Source organism: Habropoda laboriosa, unplaced genomic scaffold, assembly GCF_001263275.1.
Source record: "Habropoda laboriosa isolate 0110345459 unplaced genomic scaffold, ASM126327v1 scaffold99, whole genome shotgun sequence".
NCBI lineage: Eukaryota > Metazoa > Arthropoda > Insecta > Hymenoptera > Apidae > Habropoda > Habropoda laboriosa.
In genome coordinates, this window is record NW_017100239.1 from 1469614 (window position 1) to 1492357 (window position 22744).

The 22744-nt window shown below is 31.4% G+C and overlaps 7 protein-coding genes across 9 annotated transcripts in view; 4 read left to right on the forward strand and 3 right to left on the reverse strand.

Annotated features, from left to right (window-relative positions):
- The first annotated feature begins 282 nt into the window (after nt 1-282).
- Nucleotides 283-3341, forward strand: LOC108571739 (serine/threonine-protein kinase MPS1). The gene is made up of 6 exons (XM_017933852.1): nt 283-1367; nt 1440-2159; nt 2238-2398; nt 2487-2698; nt 2775-3155; nt 3315-3341. Exons 1-6 carry the CDS (start codon nt 283-285, stop codon nt 3339-3341), a joined length of 2586 nt encoding a protein of 861 aa, XP_017789341.1.
- A 605-nt stretch (nt 3342-3946) lies between these two features.
- On the reverse strand, nt 3947-6297 carry LOC108571818 (nucleolar complex protein 4 homolog B). The gene is made up of 7 exons (XM_017933960.1): nt 6269-6297; nt 5942-6187; nt 5747-5849; nt 5111-5524; nt 4975-5022; nt 4531-4894; nt 3947-4451 (listed from the first exon to the last, which is right to left on the reverse strand). The coding sequence occupies exons 2-7, from the start codon at nt 6077-6079 to the stop codon at nt 3947-3949; spliced, it is 1572 nt and encodes a 523-aa protein (XP_017789449.1). The 5' UTR covers nt 6080-6187; nt 6269-6297.
- Nucleotides 6298-6345: 48 nt separating this feature from the next.
- On the forward strand, nt 6346-7255 carry LOC108571834 (ubiquitin-like protein 5). Its single transcript, XM_017933975.1, has 3 exons — nt 6346-6449; nt 6938-7118; nt 7212-7255. The coding sequence occupies exons 2-3, from the start codon at nt 6941-6943 to the stop codon at nt 7253-7255; spliced, it is 222 nt and encodes a 73-aa protein (XP_017789464.1). The 5' UTR covers nt 6346-6449; nt 6938-6940.
- Nucleotides 7256-8755: 1500 nt separating this feature from the next.
- On the reverse strand, nt 8756-10529 carry LOC108571781 (probable uridine-cytidine kinase). Its single transcript, XM_017933917.1, has 6 exons — nt 10499-10529; nt 10272-10424; nt 9839-10095; nt 9614-9759; nt 9384-9530; nt 8756-8889 (listed from the first exon to the last, which is right to left on the reverse strand). The coding sequence occupies exons 2-6, from the start codon at nt 10398-10400 to the stop codon at nt 8756-8758; spliced, it is 813 nt and encodes a 270-aa protein (XP_017789406.1). The 5' UTR covers nt 10401-10424; nt 10499-10529.
- A 505-nt stretch (nt 10530-11034) lies between these two features.
- LOC108571740 (folylpolyglutamate synthase, mitochondrial-like) lies at nt 11035-13474 on the forward strand. The gene is made up of 2 exons (XM_017933853.1): nt 11035-11049; nt 12185-13474. The coding sequence occupies exons 1-2, from the start codon at nt 11035-11037 to the stop codon at nt 13472-13474; spliced, it is 1305 nt and encodes a 434-aa protein (XP_017789342.1).
- A 287-nt stretch (nt 13475-13761) lies between these two features.
- LOC108571850 (neuropathy target esterase sws) lies at nt 13762-19594 on the reverse strand. Of its 3 annotated transcripts, none has more exons than XM_017933994.1 (14): nt 19385-19594; nt 18890-19309; nt 18490-18812; nt 18049-18385; nt 17676-17969; nt 17225-17604; nt 16987-17155; nt 16536-16916; nt 16188-16463; nt 15896-16082; nt 15272-15388; nt 14426-14746; nt 14050-14345; nt 13762-13926 (listed from the first exon to the last, which is right to left on the reverse strand). In XM_017933994.1, the coding sequence occupies exons 1-14, from the start codon at nt 19514-19516 to the stop codon at nt 13825-13827; spliced, it is 3735 nt and encodes a 1244-aa protein (XP_017789483.1). In that variant the 5' UTR covers nt 19517-19594; the 3' UTR covers nt 13762-13824. The 3 variants fall into 3 exon arrangements, with proteins under 3 accessions (XP_017789483.1, XP_017789482.1, XP_017789484.1); XM_017933993.1 differs by lacking the exon at nt 15272-15388 and adding an exon at nt 14844-14960 and having other exon boundaries at nt 18049-18424; XM_017933995.1 differs by lacking the exon at nt 15272-15388 and having other exon boundaries at nt 18049-18424.
- Nucleotides 19595-20779: 1185 nt separating this feature from the next.
- The window catches only part of LOC108571855 (formin-binding protein 1-like), a 28914-nt gene continuing 26949 nt past the window's right edge, over nt 20780-22744 (forward strand). The window contains 1 exon segment of the mRNA XM_017933999.1: nt 20780-20980. Within this exon segment, the coding sequence (XP_017789488.1) occupies nt 20957-20980 (24 nt within the window). The 5' untranslated portion in view covers nt 20780-20956.

Genomic DNA, 22744 nt, shown 5'->3' on the forward strand with positions numbered 1-22744 from the left:
TATCCCTATAATCTGTTTGTTGAGTGTTATAATTCAAGTGATTTTTATAATTATTAATATAACAATGCTTTCAAGCCAACAAAGACGAAATAGTTGGAATCGTTTTGTTTTATTTAGTTCTCAAGAAATTTTAATAACTTTTAAGTATATCAAAGACTTTAGATGTTCAATAATACTTTTTTAATAAATTGTGATATCTTCAAGTGATATTATATTACACATGTTTATATATTTGTTTTTGCTGCTGTTTTGATTACTGTGGATTAATTACAATTTTAAAATATGTCAGATCTATCAACAAATGGTAGGTCCATATTGAATAATATAGATTGTCAGAATCATACCAATTCACGCCCAAAACTTCAACCAGTACGGGTGAAAGAGTTGTTGCATTTATGTGAAAGTGATGATGACGAAAGTGAAGATAAACCACAAGATTCTGATATTGAATCAGATTCTGATGACCCTCAGTCTTTATCACAAGATGATTGTATTGAAGATGTTTTTAATAAATCATCATCCATGCATAACATAACATATGATAATGAGATAAAAACAGCTTGTGAAATTTCACATACAATTGTTTCTTCAGAAGCTGAAAAATCTGTATCAGTCAATAATATTACAGAATGTACATCAGAAAATAAATCTGTATTTCATGAACATGATTATAATGAGAAAAGTGAAAAAAATATAGAGTGTGAACAATCAAATCAGATGCAATTAAGTATTGAAATTCATACAGAAGAAAAGATTGCTCAAACTGAACACAAAAATAAACATGTTACTAATATGGATATTAAAAAATCATTAAATCAGGAGCAACCACATAAAAGTGAACTTCAATCTTTTGACCAACAATGTTCTTCTAAAATAAACAATAATAGTGATTCCAATGCTTTTGTATTTCAACATTCTGGATATGTATTACAATCTGGAGTACATAACATACAAAATGCAAATATCAACAGAGGAACATTAGCATTAAAGTCAATACCAAATGAAGAAGAAACCCATCATGAAAGTGTATCTTCTGCTTATAAAGCATTAACATCAGATATAGGATTATCTGTAAATTCTACTGATCAGTGGGTTTTACAAACACCTTTAAAACATGCACCAGTTAATTCTACACATCCAGATCCATGTTTCTCTCGAAGAAATATTATTCATACACCACAAAACAAATTATCTGATATACCTAATAATCATGGGCTAACTCCAGCTACAACTTCATCTCATTGGTTTCAGAATAGTGTAAAGCAAACCCCATTGCAAAATAGAAGTAATAATTTGAAAAATTCTGTACAAACTCCAGACAACACTGTTTATTTTACACTAAGTAATGGAAAACATGAAACACCAAAGTACATATAATATATATTGCTTATACATTTAGTACTAATTTCTTTTATTTAAGTATATATATTTAATTACAGGTATTTAAATACAAATGGTATGGTAAGAAGACCTTTAGTAGATACAGCAGGTTTCACACAGAAGGATGCTTCAGGAAAACGTTTGCTTCAAGGGTTTCAGCTTTCCAAAGTAAACGAAATAACACCTACTGCTCAGGCTAAACTAACCAGTAAAAATTTAGACAACAAAATAAGTTTATCACGACAAGTATTTCAAACCTCAGAAAATGTTGTGCATTTGGAATCAGATGTTAATGAAGAATTGAAAGAAAATAGATACTCAAATATAGACAATGCATTGGTGAATAAAGAAATAAATAAAGCATCAAATAGTAAATATGTTTCTCATTATCCTAAAGATAGCAAAGAAATCTTAAAAGCAGTGTGCAATCATTCTCAAAAACAACATTCAGAGGCTAATAACAAAAATCAGCAACAAGAGTTAAAAGAAACAGTAGATAATGCATCAAATGTACAATTTTCAATGCCATATAACATTTCTAAATCAAGGCAAAGCAAAACTATTTTTGTAAAAGGAAAAGAGTATTTGGTCTTAGGTACACTTGGTCATGGTATGAGTGGAGAAGTTTTAAGAGTGCAAAACTTATCCTCTCTTGAATTATGTGCTATTAAGTGTGTTAATCTTAAGAGTATGGACAAGGAATCAGCACAAGGTTGTTTAGAAGAAATTTCAATGTTACATAAATTACAAGCACCATGTGTTGTTAAAATGTTTGACTAGTAAGTAGTTTATGAAAATATATGTCTATATTATATATATACATGCACTGACATTTACATTCAAGTATTTTGTTTTAGTGAAATTAAATATCCAATGGTTTATGTAGTAATGGAAATGGGAGATACCGATCTCAGCCGTCTTTTGAAAACGATGTCACAGGAAAAGCAAATTCCTCTTACAATGATTTTATATTATTGGACCGAAATGTTAACAGCTGTTAAGCATATACACGATAACGGTAAATATTTTAATGTAAGAAAATCATATGTTGATTATGTCAAACATTTCTGCACAACTGATTGTGCTTTACATGTATAAATTTTCAGGAGTAATTCATTCAGACTTAAAACCAGCAAATTTTTTATTAGTCCGAGGAAGATTAAAACTTATAGATTTTGGAATTGCTTCTAGTATGAATGCTGATATGACGTCTGTGATAAAAAACTGTCCAATTGGAACTTTAAATTATATTAGTCCAGAAGCTTTAATGGATATTGGTGAAAATTCGGATTCTTCTTCAGAGAATGTCAAATATAAGGTATAAGAATAGGTTTTGCATTTATAGTAAAAATTAAAATTGAAGACATGATAATATAAATATATTTATTTTGTAGATAAATTTTAAGTCAGATGTATGGTCTTTAGGATGTATTTTGTATAGTTTAGTGTATGGCCATACACCGTTTCATCATATTCGTTCGCAATGGGCGAAAGTGAACGCAATAACTAATCCAAAACTAAATATTCCTTTCCCTAAAACTTTGTCGTCAGAGGGTAATAAAATTATACCGTCGCCACCAATTTTAATTGATGTAATGCGTAAATGTCTTCAGCATGACCCAAAAGCACGGCCAACCGTGACTGAGCTTTTACAAATAGAGTATATACCTACTAAAGAAGAACATGTATTAACAACACTTCCTGAGATTCCAGCAAATATTTTGGTGAAAATGAAGCACACGTTGAGTGAAGACGAATGGCGGCAATTAACATGGGTTTGTAAACTATAACTCAGTACATTCCATACCATTTTTATATATTACAGTGTATTATAAAAAAAAATATTTTTTTATATAAATTTTGTTTACGACGTATGACGTATTAGAAGTGAAATTATTTAAAAAATAATAACTAACGTTATTTTTATGTTACAGATTTTGGAGAACAGACGGTATACATGAAACTATTCGGATTAAGTACTTCTAATTATGTACATAGCTTTTTTATACATAACAATTGGCAATAATACATGAGGCGCTTATTTAAATGTATCATAGCAAAGTATGAGATTATTCCAATACTGGTTTAAAATATAAGATTGTACCATGATACGATTTTATTATGAGGTCCACTTATGTTTACCTATACGATACACATTAAGTAGACATTGCAACATAAATGAAATACGAGTTATCTATTAAATTAAAATATCTTTCATTTTATTATCACACATTCATGCATACAAATGACTTCATTTAACAGAATTGGTAGCATTCATGAGTACCTATTGTGCTAAATAGCTGCATGGTCGGAAATCTAAAAATACATATCTACATGTTGCTTGTGAAATAATGTACTCCGAATCAATTCCGTTGCAATTATTTTTAGACTTTAAATAATACAAAAGTATGCAATATTTTCATACTACCTGATTTCAACGTACAAAAAAAACGCAAAAATTTCAGGACCATTTTCTTTGCGTTTTCATTGAAAGAACAGTTCCCTTTTTAATAAGGATGCATATTGCACAATATGCATATATAATGCATAGTCTCAATATTGCCAGTCAGTGCATTGTTGTTAATTGCCAATATTGTAGTAATCTTTCACCTTTTGGTAATGCCATTGAATTCGGTCTTTCAAACGTTAACATAATATCTTTAACCTTATTCTTTAATTCACTATCAAATAAATGTCCTCCGGTACGTTCTAAAGCTGATGCCATATCGTACTCTACAGAGGGAAGAGGTTCGCGAATGAAACGCGCAGCGCTAGCAATACTCGGCACTATGTGCCATTGTAAAGCTTTAATTTCCCAGAGACTGCTAAGGAGAGCATTACTTAATAAGGGATCTCTTTCTTCCATTAAAAACGGATCTCCAGCACCGTTATTATCTTCCGATGAAACTTCCCCTCCTTGTGGATGATCAATGAGACGTTTCAAGCCAGGGTGCCTGAGTAAGAGGTTTCCAACGAAAAGTAAAATAATAAGAATATCCTCGGGTGGTGCGACAAGAGTTAAACGCGCAAGTCTTTTTGCAAAAGCGGCGACTAATGCTTCCGGTAAGTGCCTAAAAACAATTTAGAGTACACGGTAATTTTTATATACTTTATCAGAATAAGATATTTCAAAATATTTTAACCACTTACGTTGAACTAAGGAAAAGGTCAGATAAGTAGAATAAACGTGCTTTGTACTTTGTGTGAAATATTTCTGGTTCAAACATAGAATAAAGTTTTGTAAAGATATTGGGATATTCTAAGTTATGTTTGGTAACTAGTAAAAATACACCCTGCAATGCAAGTAAGCCAATGGGCCCATCTGCATCCAAGGAATCCATAAGGAAATCTGTTAGTAAAACAGGTTTTTCTAAATGTGGCATAACTCTTTCTAAAAGAACTATTAATAATTGTTTATGTAATTGTGGTGTCAATTCCCAATGCATGACACAAGCCCAGACTTTATTTAGTGCACGTCTTGCTCCAGCTTGATCCCATATAAAGCTCTTAGCAGCTGATAAAATAAAATGTGGAATGTATAAAAAATTATAATTAGTTTAGGCAGAAAAAGAAAGGACAATGTAGCTTGATTACCTTGTTGTGGTTTACACAATAAATTCTTATTTTCAGACATCTCATTCTCTGGAACACAATTAAAATTCAATATTAGGTAGGTGCTAACTCTAAAAGAAATTATAACATTATGATATTTAATTTAATTAACATGTACCTTCAGTTTCCTTCGGCAGTGATAGTTTATGTATAAGCTCAAGTAAATTTTTAATATAAACTTCATGTGGTTGTCTTTTTGGAGTAAGAGAGGGAAGACATTTCCATGTATAATAAAGAGCATCAGGATATTCTATGATTTCTTGAAATCTAGATATTAAACTGGCATTATCTTTCTCCGGTGAAAGTAACTTCATTAAAATGGGTTTTAATCGATGAAGTGGAAAATAATATCCCAAGTTGCCAGTTGGTTCCAATGGATTTTTACCTTCTTCAGCCATAAGCTTTATGGCAGTAGTAAGAGCTTGTAACTGAATGGCAGGCCGAAATTTTTCTATAGATGCAAGTATTTTCTCCCATACTTCTTCATAACAGTTTCTCAACCAGTTGATGTATCTTGCTTCAGGACTTGGCTCTGTTTCATAAATCTTATGGAAAAGCTATTTCATGTTTCTCAACATTTGTAAATCCAAAAAAAAAGAAATACTTTTTATTTGTACGCTTAAACTTTGTGTCCAAAAATGTCTTCTCACAAGGTATAAACGTGTATAAATTTATAATTTTCATCGGAAAATTCAAAAGTGTATAATGTCAAATACTGTCAAACAACAGAAAATATTAAACTACTCGAACATACCTGAAATTGTAAGGGATATCGTACGTTCCAAATACATGTCACCTCTTTTCAAAACTTCGACAAATATTGTTTCTATCGTAAGTAGACAGGACGAAGTGGATTCCTGATAGAGTGATCAGGAATTTTAATAAATGACATAACCTTAAAAAGTTGATATATTCATCAATTTGAAGTGTTTTTAGAACTTGTACTTACATCCCATTGAGAAATTATGTCTACTAAATTATTCGCGTGTTTTCTCGAATTCAAAAATTCCTGTGCTTTTTGTCTTAAAACTTTTGACGACATTTTTTGGCTGGAAGAAGCGCCGGGAAGATCTGCTGCGTCCGCCATCGTCGTATACGAATTCGGTAATGGCAGAAGATATCAAGAATACGTGAATGTATTCTTTTATATCCTTATTTCTGTTTAAAGTTACTTTATTCTGTTAATGTACAATATCTAAAAGTAAGAAACGTAAATTTTGTATTCTGATTTTATCAGTTGTGAGAAAGATCGATAAAGTATTGTCAATAGCATCACCGTATCAATTTCCTCGTTTAGTTAACGTTTTCAGTTTTGTAACACTGGTTATCGATACTTACAAACATCTATAATGAGTTAAAAGTTCGTTTATGAACAAGCAAAGTCAGAGTTTTTTCCTCCAACTATCGCATCAATAAAATTGAATTTTTAGCAACGTCGATATTAACAATAATACGCTGTAAGTAAATTATTATATTATTGTGTATGTTTAAATAGGAAGTAATGTATGCATATATATTTATATTACTTAAAAAAATACTTTACTATTAAAAAATACATTTTGTAAACTATTACATGACATGCGAGTGAATCATGTAAAGCTTAAAATAATATATTGTTAGTATTTCTTCTTACTAATATTTCCTAACCTGCAAAGTTGCTAGTATCTTATATATGATAACTAACCTTTTGCGATAGCAGTACGGAAATAATTCTCTTTCTGTAAATAACCATTTAATTAGTGCTTTTAAATAGATAAATTTTATATTTGAAGTTATATTCAAAATCTATCTTATACTTTTATTCAATGTAAAGATATCTATAGTCCTCATTACTATAAATGTCTGTTCATTAATACTAATACAATAATAATGATAACAGAAAATTTATTTATTGTCTATATTTACAAGTAATACATTTAAAAAAATCATTTGTTTTAATACATAGAAAATGTTAGAAATAACGTGCAATGATCGTCTTGGGAAAAAAGTTAGAGTTAAATGCAATCCAGATGATACAATAGGTGATTTAAAAAAATTAATAGCAGCCCAAACTGGAACTCATTGGGAAAAAATTGTTCTAAAAAAATGGTACAATATATTTAAGGATCACATAAAGTTACAAGATTGTATCCTTTCAAATTAAATATATTTTTGTACAAGATAATTTTTAACATTTCTGTACACTTTAAAAACACTTTTTTCTTAACATAACAATTTAGATGAAATTCATGATGGTATGAATTTAGAACTTTATTATCAATAATAAATAATTAATGTTAGATGTAATTAGATATAATTGTTATATTTAAGTGTTACATGATTTTGTATCTTACATGATGTTTAAGTATATAATGTATATAACAGCTACATAATAAACAAACATAAATAGAACAAAAACAACCTTAGTTTAAATTGTTACTGCTAATTAATGCTTACATTGAAAGAATTTACTATCTAATATTGCTATTTAATATCTACGTATTGCTACATTATTTTTACAAATTCAATCTTCAGAAATATATTTCTCCACGCATTATAAAATGTAATATTTTACATTCATACTTTATACCAAAGTTTTTACATAATTCAAGATTGTTATTTTTAAGTAGTTCTGAATTTCTACATTTATAAATAATACTAAAATAAAATAAAAACAGCTTACAGTGTATGCTTTAAAATTTTGTTATATCACTTTAAGTATATCACTAATTTAATGTAGAATGTCTACATTAAAAAAAATAATATTGAGAGTAAAATAAAAAGTAAGACAACACTTTTTTTTTTTCAATCTTTAAGCTTTAAAAATTAATGTGGCCTCTTGGACAATTTTTCTGCCTTGTTTATTGAATTTTCAGGTAGTTCTGTAACCCTACCTCTGTTGTTTAAGAAGTCTCTTATATGTTGCACTATCAAGTCTATTGCCACTGTAACAAAATTTAAAGTACAAATAAATAGTTAAAGGTTAATTTCTTTTATGATGGGGAACTTGATTTCTTTATTATTATTCTGTTTTACAATCTAAACAAATAATATATAAAATTACATAATTGAAATTATAGTTATCTTGTATAATAATGACAAATTTTTGTTAAGATTAAAACGATTTGAGCATTTAAAAAATAGAAATATCAAATAAAAGGATTAGCACCACACTGAATAATACAATTAAATATTGCAGTATATGAATAATGCACTGATGTAAATTAAAAATATCACATTTTACAGAATTATGCTAATACGTTTTGTGCTCGCTTAAATCGTCTTATATAAAATTTCAGTTTATATTACTACATTGATTCATAAAGCATTTGATTGATGGGGAAATAGCAATGTATAAAAAGTATTAATTTTTGGAGAACATGCAAGGTTGCATATACATACATACATACTTATAAAGGTTCTTATATGTAAATAATACTTAAGTCCTTTTAATATGGATCAATCTTATGTGTAAATTTCGATAATTATGCAATATTGGAATTACATTGTTTGGACAAGAGACTTTGTATAATCATGCACTATGTCCATGTTTTAGGAACAGTGTAAAATTAATTTTACCCAATTAAGGGTTTAATGGATGCACACATATTAGAAGCAATATTTTTTGCTACTTAGTATAAATGTAATACAAATACAGTTGTATAAGTATAGGAAAGACATATTATGCATTTAAAAAGAAAAGATTCAAGATTACTGCAAACTTGATTCTACACCAATGTATGATATATAAAAACATAGTGCTTATAAGTGTATCATGCTAAAATCATCTGCTGAGCGTGTCGGATGAAGTCAAAGTAGGCCTATGTTGGTAGATGTATGGATGCTGCCCGGATGAGATTTCAGCCTTTTTCAAACGCAAAATGTCCCAGATGTGATGCACTATAAGGTCTATTGCCACTGCAAACATACAATAACCAAACCATGTACGTTTTTATATGACCTTCATTTTGCACTAACTTAAAAGACAGCTTGTTTTAGCAGCCCTTACATACCAGGCAGCACCCATGAATGCTATATATATATACATATACGAATACAAAGAATAAAATTTTAAGCTGCCTTATTATTCCAAATCTGCACCTAAATTGCAATAAATACTATGATATTTTAGCAATATAAATAATAAAAAATTGATTTTAATATCAATATGAATGGAATTATCAATATTTTTTAATTATAATTAATTTTCATGTTTAATTAGGTGCAGACTTGATGCAAATGAATTCAGGTTATGATATAATGTAAATTAATGTTCATGAATAAGTTAATAATGTTTATTATAAATTTAATACCAAACAAATGCAGTATAAAAATTCTAATAAGTAATTTACATTTTTTAAATTAAATTGTTGCACACAATTTTTGTGTATTATAACAATACTATAATTTACCTGTATTGTCTGCACCTCTTGGTATGATAACATCAGCAAATTTTTTAGTAGGAAGACAGAATTCCTCAAAGGCAGGTTTCACAAAATTCATGTATTGATTTAATACATAATCTAAGTCCCTGCCTCTTTCATTTATGTCTCTTGGTACTGTAAAAATTAAAAATATTCATTTAGTAACTTCAATATGTATAAATGAAACAAAAAAAGGAACATGTATTTTATATTATTACCTCTTCTAGCTAATCTAGTGTCAGAATCAGTATCTACAAATAGCTTCATATGAAATAAATCTCGTATTTTTGGAAAATAAAACACCAAAATTCCCTCAAACAAAACTACATCTGCAGGATAGATTGTTGTAATTTGATCTTTTATTCTGAAACCCCTCAAAAAATGGTTAATGTAGCATTGTAATTTCTATGAAGTTATATTATTCTAAAATGCCAAGTACATACAAACTGTTGGTTCTATAATCATAGGCTGGTATTTCACATTTTACACCAGCTAGTATGTCTTGCAATGTTTGAAGTAACAAATCATTATCAAAAGCATCCGGATGATCAAAATTGTATTGACCTTTTTCGGCTTTAAGTTTTTCGGCCGGTGATAAATCTCGATAAAAACTGTCCTGTGAAATACAAACGACTTGCCGCTGCATGTGATCCATATCTACTTGTCCTAATTTTTCCATTATACGTTTGCATACAGTTGACTAAAAGAATGAAAAAGTTACTTTAATTAGATCTTCAATCACACAATTAATTAAAACCTTTATAATTCTTAAACTACACGTTTTTTACAGAGGTTAAATTGTGTACGGAAATATGTATTGTTTACAGAATGACAAAATTAAGACATTCTAAAGACATAAAGTAAAATATTACTTACTTTCCCACTAGCAGTACCACCTGAAACTCCTATTAGAAAAGGCGTTTTACTTTCTAAACCGTTCAATTTACCATTGATACCGAAAGACATCTTCCGTGGTGTGACAATATTCATTGACACATCTGCCATTGCCGAAAATTTACCAAGACCTTTCTGAATTGAATAAAAAATCAAGCACGAGAATAATTCCGACAAAATGGTATCACGATGGCGCAGTTGATACTAACAGTAAGAATGTCGATGGAAATGGAGGCAGACAACCTGGTATAAATCATTAGATCCAAACGCACGCGCGCACTCGCAGTGGTTAGATGCTTATATGCATACATATAAATGTATCTACAATTCCATTAAAAATGACGAAACAGTATTATATGCAATTTAGGTTACAAAGTATAATTCACCTTCTTGCATGTAATTCGTTTATTTTAAATTAAGTATAGGGATAAAAATGATAATGTTTCCATTTCATCACATTTTATTTCATATTACTATTGTTATACCGTTGAAATAAATTACAATTTAATTAAAAAATATATCCTTTTAAATGAGCTATAATGTTATCCAAAAATTTCTAGGATTTTGATTATTGTATATAATTTTATTCTAACAAGTTCAAAATGTTAAAATCCTATATATTCGAATCTTTTTAATTTTGTATTTATCAAGTAATGTAGATATTGAAACGAATTTTGAGAATAACATAACGTATATACATACGTAATATAGTCTTTATTAAAGGAATAATGTAATCAATTATTTAATGGATTGTTTACAAATATAGGCATAAAATAAAAATTACATTATTATTATAAAAAGAAACGTGAGCCTAACACCTAAATGATATTGTAAAGTATCGTATTTTATATTTATTTCGAATTGAAGAAAACTAATAATAATTATTCATGCAAGGAAAAAAATAACTTGACTATATTTTGTGTACTAAAATTAGAATTTGTACTTTTCATATGTTGAATAATTATTACATTGGTTTATCTTTTTTCTTCAGATCTGTTACTTTAATAATTAACATACGTCATTTAAGTATTGTATTGATTTTAACAGTGTATAATTTAATATATTTGAGGAATAAATTGTATTAGGTTGTGTAATATGAAATATCGGATTTAAATTTCACGGTTGTTTAGATTTTCCAACAGTAACTTAACAAGAATTGTATTAATGTTGAAGTTAACACAAAAAATGCAGAAGTTTTCTACACTCAACTAATCTTTTGAGCAATCAGTTTACAAATGATTAAAAATGCGACATTTCGTATCACCTGGTCTAATAATTATATTCAATTAATAGTTGTAACTATTCAAGGGACGAAGGTTAAATAACCTAACTTCATACTTACAGTTGAAAGTTTATTACTTTTGCTATTTTCCTTATCACTTTATAAATGATTACATAACAAATAATTTTAGATGTTTACTTCGTATAAAAAGATAGTGCAGAATATATTCAACAAGTCCTATATTTGCACACTAACAGGTTATGAGGTATTTTGTGTAATATTTATTTCATGTGTTTATTAGAAATAAATTTTTTTTTGGTTTTATAAGTAAGGTTTTATAATTATGGAACAAAAATTGAATGGTATTCTTTATTATGGTAATTCATATGAGGTACAATATAGTGTATGATTTACATTAAATGATTTAAATAAGAATTACAAATTAGTAAGTTTATTAGTATTGTCTATTTTATAGGCTACTATAAAAGTTTTGCATAATTTACAAAGTAATGTTGAATATTTAAAATTAACAACAAAAAATAATTTGCAAAGAAGTGACTCTCATAAACTTTCTGATGTAAACAAATACTTATTCAGGTAATAATTTTCTTTTTAAGTTAAATCGATTAAATAGTATATATTTTAAATATTTTAATACTAATATGACTTTTACAGATCTGGTATTACATTAGAAATGTTAAATACTTTATCAGTTATACATGTGGCAGGTACTAAAGGAAAAGGTTCTGCTTGTGCATATACAGAAGCCATTTTACGTGAACATGGTTTTAGAACAGGATTTTTTAGTTCTCCACATTTGGTTTCTACAAGAGAACGTATAAGAATAAATGGGCAACCAGTAGATAAAGTACATTTCATTCAATATTTTTGGAAAATATATAAGAAATTAGAGGATACAAAAGAACATGAATTTGATATGCCTGGATATTTTAATTTTTTGACAATTCTCATGTTTGATATTTTTTTAAATGAAGATATTGATGTTGCTATAATTGAAACTGGAATTGGAGGATTATATGATTGTACAAATCTTGTAAGAAATCCTGTATGTGTAGGTATAACTAGTTTAGCATTAGAGCATACTTCTTTATTAGGTAATACTCTTGAAGATATAGCTTATCAGAAATCTGGTATTTTTAAACCACAAACTGTAGCATTTTCTGTTCCACAATTACCAGAAGCAATGCAGGTATTACATAAAAGATCAATTGAAGAAAATTGTACATTATATGTTGTTCCTCCTTTTCATGAATATATGTGGGAAAATGTTTCACCTATTTTAAAAGTAGCAAATAAAATTCAGCAACAAAATGCTTCTTTAGCTATTCAGATGGCTATTACATGGATAAAATTTAAAAGAGAGAAACATTCAACTGTTTCAGAATCTGCTGAAATAAATGTATCTATGGATAAGATTGCAATAGGTTTGTCTTCATGTAAATGGCCAGGTCGAATGCAAATTTTAAGAAGTAGTGTTGCTGACTTTTTTTTAGACGGTGCGCATACAACTGAAAGCATTGAAAGTGGTATTTCTTGGTTTAGTGAAGTAAGTAATAAGAGAGGAAAAAGATTATTAATTTTTAATACATCTGGTACCCGAGATTCAACAAGATTGTTATCACCTTTAAAGTCTTTATGTTTCTATAAAGCATACTTTGTGCCAAATTACGCGGGAGTTAAAACCATAGATGATCAAACGAATTGTGCGTCAATAAATGAAGAAAAGAAAAAATGTGAAATTAATTCTAAAATATGGGGAACGAATTCAATAGTTGCAAATAGTGTTTTTGAAGTTTTACAAGACATAAAAAACAATGCAAAGCAACGAAGTAATTCTAATAACGTAGAAAAATATCAAGTATTTGTTACAGGATCGTTATATTTGATAGGTGCAGTTCTTGCCATTTTAGATCCAAACTTGACGATGACTACGAAATTTTAACAGGTATTGTTAAAAACTAGGTTTATACAGAATATTTACGAAATATACAGAAACATGTGTTTATAAACGGTAGAATTATATATTTAGCAACTATAATAACAATTCATAACAATACACTAATGAGATATTGCATTGATATCTTGATGATAGTCGCAAAGTACTCATTGATACTTTTTCTTAACAGTTTTTTTGTACTTTAGTATAAATATATTTTTCATAAAACTATACGTAATTGTAAAGTTATAATAATTTGTACACATGACAAATGAGTGTTATATACGTTCGCGTATCGTATCGTATCGTACAACACAGAAAAAACGTGATGTTAAAATAAGAATTGGAAAAAATGCTTAAAATATTTTAGTATGGTAATCTAATTCTGATTCTGCTTCCGTATCAGATAAACTTAAGGAAACACCAGTTCTCCGTCGTAGACGATTTTCATCAGGACTCTGAAATATACAAAAATATTTTTGATTCCATATGTATCATTGTGCTGTTAAATAATTTCTAATCAAATATTTTAAAAAATCATTGTGTTGTATCTATTGTTTGGACAAAATTGAGATAAATACCTGATCTAGAATGCCGGCAGTGGGTTCAGAGGCATAACCTACTTCTTGTGCATCTTCTTCTAAGTCTGCCTCATATTCCTCTAATTCATCTGTATCGGAATCAATGTCCAGATCTACATATCGATTTCCTCTGGAGACTTTACACACCATTTGAGCTAAGTCTGTAAAAGTATATGAAGATACAGATTGTTGATTCGCCGCTTGATGTTTTGCTCGTAATGCTCGGGCATTTTCTCTATCAGCATTAAAACGTGGTAGAACTCCAGCTTTCAACTGTCCTTCGAAATAAGTTTTTCCTAAAGAAATATTAACTTTATATAACTACATATATATACACATAAAATTCTTTTTTTTTTTTAATAGATATAATATTTACCATGTTGATATCCTACATCCTTAATTTCATCAAAATTAGCAAACTGCAGGGTTTTATATTTATCTATAGGTGGCCTAATATATTCACAGTAATCTGAGTTTTTAACTTCCTCCAATTGCCGTACGCAACTCACGTATGCTAATCTCGATTGTATGTCGGGTAAATTCGGAACTTTAACAGGCGTCGCGAAAGGATTCCATCGTTTCCATAATAACCACCAACCAGATAAAGAATCTCCATAATTTGTTAAATCCGTGTCATCTTGTGATCCAACGTCAATGGCCAAGATGTGATGTGCTCCTTGCCTCAACATTTCGTCAGCTTGAACAAAGAGATTATAAAGCCCTATGTTGAAAATTGTTTATGACAAGTAAATTATTATCTCTATGATAAGATAAACAATACAGGTTTAAGATACCTGGTACGTTATTAACATAACACCCATCGACCAAAAGATGCCCGTCAAGAGGGTCGCAAATAGGAGGAAAGACCCCCGCAATGGTCATACTGGCTCGAATGTATCTCCATAGTAAACCTGAGTTGACTTAGCTATTCAGAATTTGACAAATGCATCTTTTATCAACGGGAGTGAGCTTTATATAATTTTTAAGTTAACATTATGCTTTTGCCGAATTATAATGAAGGAAATAAGCACAATTTATTCATTAATATAAAGTTATTTGTAAATGTCCAGGTAATTTTATATAATTAAAAAAGAAAAATTATAAATGTTCTCCTCCAAGAGCGTTTGTGCGTTTAACTCAAAATGTTTTTTCTTTAGTATATATGTTTATAATATATTTTAGCAACGTTAGACGCACTCTTTTAATACGACGCTCAAATTACCTGGAAGGTTATTGACGTACCCGCCGTCGAGCAGGAGATGGCCGTCAACTGGGTCACACATGGGTGGCATATAACCAGACAAAGACATCGAAGCCCGAATGTACCGCCACAGCGATCCTAAACACCACGAATTAAATTCTTTAATGTATGTTCGTACATTTTTCTATACTTCTTATATTCCTTCATAAGGTGTATGATATATTCTAGAGCAAGTATCGGTCGCTTCAGAACTCTTTGTTATCGCAATTCAATTAAAACATACAAGAAGATTATTCTTCATATACCTGTTACCCGTACAAAAAATAATGTTCGACGTTTGCCAATAAACGATATAAAACGGAGAGTACGTCATTACAGTAATCACCTAGAAAGCTCACTCCCGCTGTTCAAGCTTATTTCTACACAATGCTCTCTCTATGATAATGATCGTTTAAATTTAAAAAAACAAAATTTTGGGTTAGAAGCGTATCTACAGGTTCTACAAATTTCACCAAAACAGCGAGAGAGTTTCCAGTTAGTTAAGTCTAATGATTTATATTTATGCATCACATATACTTTATCAAAAAGAACTGGAAACTATCAGTGCTTTAATAAATATTATAATTGTTTCTTTTGTATACCGACCGTGCGTGTGCGTACGCATACAAGAATCAGTGATGTCAGTAGTTATTGTAAAGTATGGTAACCATAAGTCTTCTATGTATGTGTCTCCAAATGTTGCTTGGATTGTGTTGTTAAAATCTTTTCCAGAAAACATAGATGTTACTGGATATGTTAAATCCATTATTTGTCTCCACCACTGTGTCATTTTCTGTTAGAAACATATTTATCCATATAACCAAAAGATACTGATAATGAAGTTTGAATTATACATATTTTAAATCGTGATTTTGCTCATTAATTTTACAGTGTTTACCTTAGACCATTCACGAGCTTTCTGCGTTGTTGTTGTTATATTTTTTTCCATACACCATAGTGCACCCATAAATGCTCCAATACTAACTCCACCAACCATGTCTATGGGTATACCAGCTTCAATAACTGCTTTAAGCATTCCTACGTGAGCTGCACCTCTAGCACCTCCACCTCCAAGCACTAATCCAACTGAAGTTCCGGTTAACCAACGAGCAAGTCTACTAAAATCGCTATGTACGTTTGGTTCAGACATCAAAACTTTGGAATACAATTCATTCTAAAAAAGGTCAATAAATTATTTGTGTATCTTGTGTAATGGAAGTAATAATTTAAATTTTTTATAACTTACAATTCTATATTGAGATCTTCTCGTAAACATTCGTTTAGGACACTGAATGTGATGATGACTAGAAACCCAAGATCTCATATTTAACCACTGCACCGTATTTGTAGGACGTTGCCCACTTTGTTCTTTGTGCAAAAGTACTAATTCTTTTTGTGTTCTCATTACTAAACGCTCGACTTCGCGTTCAGTTCTACCTATAGAAGGAGGTTTATCTCCTAAACCCACAATAAGAATACAATCAGCTTGTCTGACACATCGTTGAGTCCATAATGTGTACGTTGGGTCACATTGATACAAAGAGATTCGGTGTTGATCCTCTTGTTGCGCAAGCCACGATGTTAAACGGTATTCATTTGCAGGTTCCATTATGGTGCTACCTAATGTCTATTGATTAAATAATTATGAGTAATGGAAGTAAAGAAATAAAGAAACTCTGCCGACACTAATTGCTTACTTTTCGGACAACATCAGAAGTGAGACGTAAGCATGGCCCAATAGCACACAACGAATGATAAAGTTCGTACGTAAATGCAGTTAATGGTACATCGTCGGATACTGGGACTATTGCAACAGTTGAGAAGTTTACTTGGGCTGGTCTTGCATCGACTGTTGCTGCAGCCCGTCTATAAATATATTCGGATAAAGTAATTTCAATCAATGAATAAAGTTATCATAATATTTCAGATACATACTGTGTATCGCTACTGCCATTCTTCGTGTGTGCTTGTTGCCAAGTTCCAAGTATGCGATGTCCAAGTAAATTTATGAGCCTTGTAACTACTATTGGGTAACGAAGTTTTATAACATTAAATAATCCTTCCGGAAGTTTTGCTAGCTCTGAGTCTCGTACTGCCATTACAGTTGTTGATCGTGGAGTTTGTGTGACCATTTCTACAATACCTACAAGGTCACCTTTTCCGTATTCCGCAACGAGCTCTTTTTTCCCATTTTTATACGTAATTACTGACCGAAGTCGGCCACTTAATACGATAAATGTTGAATCTGATTCATCTCCCTGTCGATACACTGCTCTTCCACTTTCAAGAAATAGCCAATCAAGAGCAAAATCAACCTTTTAACAGATATAAAATGAATGATTTATACTAAACTGGCAAGTAAAATAAACAATGCAATTATTTATACCTGTCTAACAAAAGGACTAAGTCTCCGAACAACTGAGTGTGCAACATGTAACACAACAGTAGGTTGTTCTCGCATAATAGCGAAAAATGTTGGTTTACTAAGAAGTGCTATGCGACTAGTGTGTTTTGCTCTAATGGTATAAAAAGAAGGTTCTCCAGTTAATACAGCAAGACCGCCCACAATTTCACCTTGATGAGCACTAAACATATGAACTTCTTGACCTTGATCTCTGCCTTCCGAAACGCGTTGACTAACTATTAATGAACCAGATACAACATAGACAAGTGCAACATCCTGAAATACAGAAATGCAAAATTTGACAAAAGTATAAAAAAGCTTTTGCAACTACAGGAATGTTTAAAACAGGTTTAACCTTATGAGATTCTTCCTTCATCAAGTAAGTTCCAGCTGATACTTCTCGAATTTGAACTTTACCATCTTTAAGTATTGAATCATCTTCTAAACCAAGTTCTCTGACAAATGCTTCTGTAGCTATTTGTACAAGATGTGCTTCATCCAGCTGTTGTTGAACTGGTTCAGTGGTAGTAGATCGTTTCTTATGTGGATGAGAATTTTCGGTATGTATTGCGTCTGATTGTGGTCCATGCTGTGATCCTTGAAATGATCGTTGCGGTGTTATAGGTGAAGAATTTGGCCAATGAGAATCACATTCCGGTACCATATCGGCTGAATTCTGACCTGATTGTGGACTTAAATTTTGATTTTTCCAATCAAGATTAGTTTTTTGCCTATTATGAAACAAATATTAATCAAACCGTATTTTCAGTTTTGAATCATTTCTTTTTAAACTTACCGTCGACTTATAACAATAGGTACACTTTGGTGACCACTGAATGCAGAGGTGTCACGATGAGACATATCACATCCTTCATGTTGTTCTGATGAAGCAGTTACATTGCATTGATTTTCTGTGTTTTGGGTAGAAAAATTTTCTTTAGTTCTTGATCTAATTGGAGACCCAGAAAATGGACTTTGTTTCTTTTTATGTGGTCCTGGATTAACTAATTCTGCAGATAGTCCAAGATACTGATGTAAAGCAGTGAAAGTGACTCTTTGAAGACGAACCATAATGACCTGGATAACTCGAACAAATGCATCAGGGTAATCTTGAAAAACCTACAAAGATATAAATATAATATTAAAAATCTTAATTTTTATTTTATTTTTATTCACAGTACATAATTAAATTGTACCTCTTGAAATGCATTCATTGGTAACTTAACTACAATGGAATCCTCCATAGTTCTGGCAGATACTGTTTTATAGGTACTTGTATGCCCAGTAAGTACATCTGTGAAACTAAGAAGACTAGTTACTGATTCTCCTGTTTTTACTAGTTTTAATGATATTTGGGAGCCATCAGGTCCTGTGATATAAACATTAACCAAGCCTTGTTGTACAATAAATAAATTTTCATCTGGGTCTCCAATTTTAAATAAGGTGCTTCCAGCTGGTAAGTTCATAATTTCTGTATGCTTGCATAGTTTCAAAAATACAGGTTTTTCAAAATGACCAAATACTCTAATACTTTGTAACATGTACAAAGCATCAGGTGGTACTTTGTCTCCAGGACCTAGGTCTTCTTCTAGATATTCAGCAGGTGGTTCTAAAACCTATTGAGATTTCAAAATACAGTAAAAAAACAGGATAAAATAGAAATGAAGATAGTAGAATTAAAATTGAAATACTTTTAATTGTTGTGGCACTGTTTCTTTTTTAAGTTGCAAAAGTCTCCGTGCAAATCGCATTACAGCCTTTCTTTTCTTTCCTTGCCCACTTGCATGTACTTGTCCACTGATGGACTTTACTTTGCGTAACATTTTTCTTCCATAAAAAAGCACCTTGTCTCTTTTTCTGAATCTGGGTTTGCCTGTACCTACTCCAACAAACTCCTTCACTTCTGGGAGAAATTCTTTGTTCTTCCATTTTCGCAGAATGATTATAGAAGCAATCAATAAAACCACCAGAATTGATATTATGATTATGAACAGGGTCTTTGATATTTGATATTCTGCAATTAGTTTGCCAATCCATTTTGAAAAAACATAAGATCCTAAGCTTTCATTATATATATTGAATAATTCCACCACCTATAAACAATAACAATAATTCGTGTAATAATAATAATAATTAATTTCATTTAATAATATTGGTGGTATTTCATTCTACTATTATGAAAACATATTTATACAAATTTGATTTAGTATATCAATAATTAGACATAATATAAAAAGTGTATGTGTGATATATAACAAATACAACCTCCATAGTGGGTATTCATTTCTTCCATCAGATTGTAGTAAAATTTTAAACGAAGGGGCGTCACGAACTTATAAATAAAGAACGAGCAAAATACGAGGTAAACAAATTGAAACAATGTAATTGCCGTGATACAAAAAATTACTTATCTACACTGAACTAACGACCTTTGATACTTCGCTCGAGTCACCCAGCGCCATTTTAGTCGTACTTACAAGCTTGCAACTTACAAATCAATTGCTTCGCTTTTACGTATTTTACGCAATCACTTCTAAATATTCTAAAAGTGAAAACTGTTATAAACATTTGTTATTTTACCTGTTTCATCAAATGCGAAGCGTACCAAATTAAAATATCTAAGTTATAATTTCATATAATTGCGTTTTTTATTGAATAAAAATTATAAATTAAATTAAAGTGTAAAAGAATAATAAACACGTAATTCCTAAAATACCAAGTGAATTATTTATTGAAATACAGCGAATAAAATTGTGAAATATTTCAGAAAATTTGATCTTGTTATTAAAACCGCAAGCATTGCACGAAGTTTTTTATTCTTTCGGAAACAAATACATTCATGTTTTTAATCGTTAATCCAGCTTTCAACAAACGTCGATCAACGTTACTTATTATTGTTGTTTTGCGTTTATCGCAGGTAGAATTCGAAATGTACGCGCCAACATTTTCATTCGTTCGGCCAATTACAGAGCGTTTTCCCCCTTGATATCTACTTATATTTGAAAAACCACGATAGAGTGCGCTACGGCAGAATTCCGGGCGGTTTTGATGGACAGTTGAGTCCGGCCAGTCAGTGGTTACGGGCCGACATGTTGGAGATGTTTCAGTGATCGTGTGCGGTGGGTCTGACGCGTGATTTTTCATGCGTTTTTAGTGCGTGTTCGATATACATATATATAAGAGGTGTATTTTGATCGCGTCGCTACATGTGAAGTGTCGGGTGAGCAAGCCTGCTTGTGCCTGGTTTACCCGGCCCAGCAAACATGAGCTGGGGTACAGAGCTGTGGGTAAGTCTACTTGTTCGCTCCGTTTCTTTCTCTACCTATCTGTCTCTCTATCTTTCTCTTTCGTTCGCGTATACACGCGTATACTGCACACAGTGGATAGTTTACACGTTGTACGGCATTGGATGCTGACCCGTTGTTTTCGCCAACGCGTAACAGCGATATCCCCCAAAACCAGTTCACGGTGGCAAACCACTCACGGGAGTTTTGCCTTTGCGGTTGCTAGCCGCGGGCGACGTTCTTCTCTCCTTTGGTATATCCCCTCCTTTCCCACCATACCCAACCCGGGTGTACGTGTACTCATCGCTGTGCTCCTTCGCTTCCTTTCTCATGAAATCTTCGATGAATACCGGTGCGACGGTATGACACTAACTTGTCATTTTACTGCGACATGAATTTCATTCGCATACTCCAATGTGTACAGAAATTCTACGTCAGTCAAAATTTTCTTTTTCTTTTCTTCGTATAAAAATATTTCTAGCGTGATTTAGTCGGATATACGAGTTAGCAAATTTTATGCTAGACGTTCTGGTGTCAGAGTTTGCACTCTCAAGAATAATAATATAGTGGTATATGTGCGTGAACTTGTATGTTTGCGTGATTCTAGCAGGTGTACCCGTTATTGTCAGAAATTTCTTATTGCGGTGATTTTTCTGGATTTATTTAGCAGTACATCATACCGAGTTATACCAGTTTAACCGCTTCAAGATTTTTTCTTGGAAATAATCCTTCTGTACCGTCGGTGTGGTTTTACGTATTCGCTAGTTTTTCTCCTATGTTTCACAAAAGAATTCACGCGCATCTACGTTTGTATGCATAGGATTGAGAATCGTTCCACTCAGGTTCGTCATCTTCCTTACTTTCTGTTCTCTATAAATAATTCATTCGCGCATTCCAAGTCGTCGTTTTTTCCCCTTGTAATCTGTCTCTCTCTCTCTCCCTCCCCCCTCTCTGGCGTTCGTACAGGTTCAGAGATCGATGAATTTCTCGTGTTCGATCCTCGGAAAACGGTGAGTGAAAAGAGTCGACATGTGTTGCTTCGACTTTGTTGGTCGCGTTAATGACGTTTCAGGATAACGAGAGCCATTACTCGAGGGACTGAGTCCTGTACATATTTTTTCACCCTTCGAAAAATTATGTAGTATTTGAAAGCTATGAAAATGTCGACGCGTGCGCAGGGTAACGGTTGCTTTAGTTTTACAATGTTGCCGTTCAGGGCCAGAAATACGGGACGCTACAATTACTTGATTTAATAACCTCACTTTCGAGGGTCGTTATAACCTGCAAGGTTATGGCGATACTCCGTTTGGATATATAATTTATCGAGATTAGGTCAACCCGTGGACGTCTCGATAGGAAAGCGTATTCGATTCTATCTGTCATCGTGTATTACGATTCATTGACGTTTGACTCGTATTCCCTCGTGAATCATGATACAGGACGCGTTCGTGTTTAACCGCTAACGGCCGCTCGTGAGCATATGTACACGTACGACACGGGCGTGCCTCGCCATGCTCTTGACAGAGAAAGGAAGAACACGAGAGTGGAGCTTTGAAAAATTTCCATCTAAAACGTTGCTTATAGGTGTACAAATGTGCCTATTACTCTTTTGTTTTCTTCTAAACAATAATTAGAATTTCGCGATTAACGTAAAATTCGAATTTAACGATTAAATCTTTGGTCTTCGAGTGCTAGCGTAGAGTGTAAAATTTTATTGGTTATGTTGTTTTTACTGTGAGTCAGAATTAGCGAAACAATCGATCAATC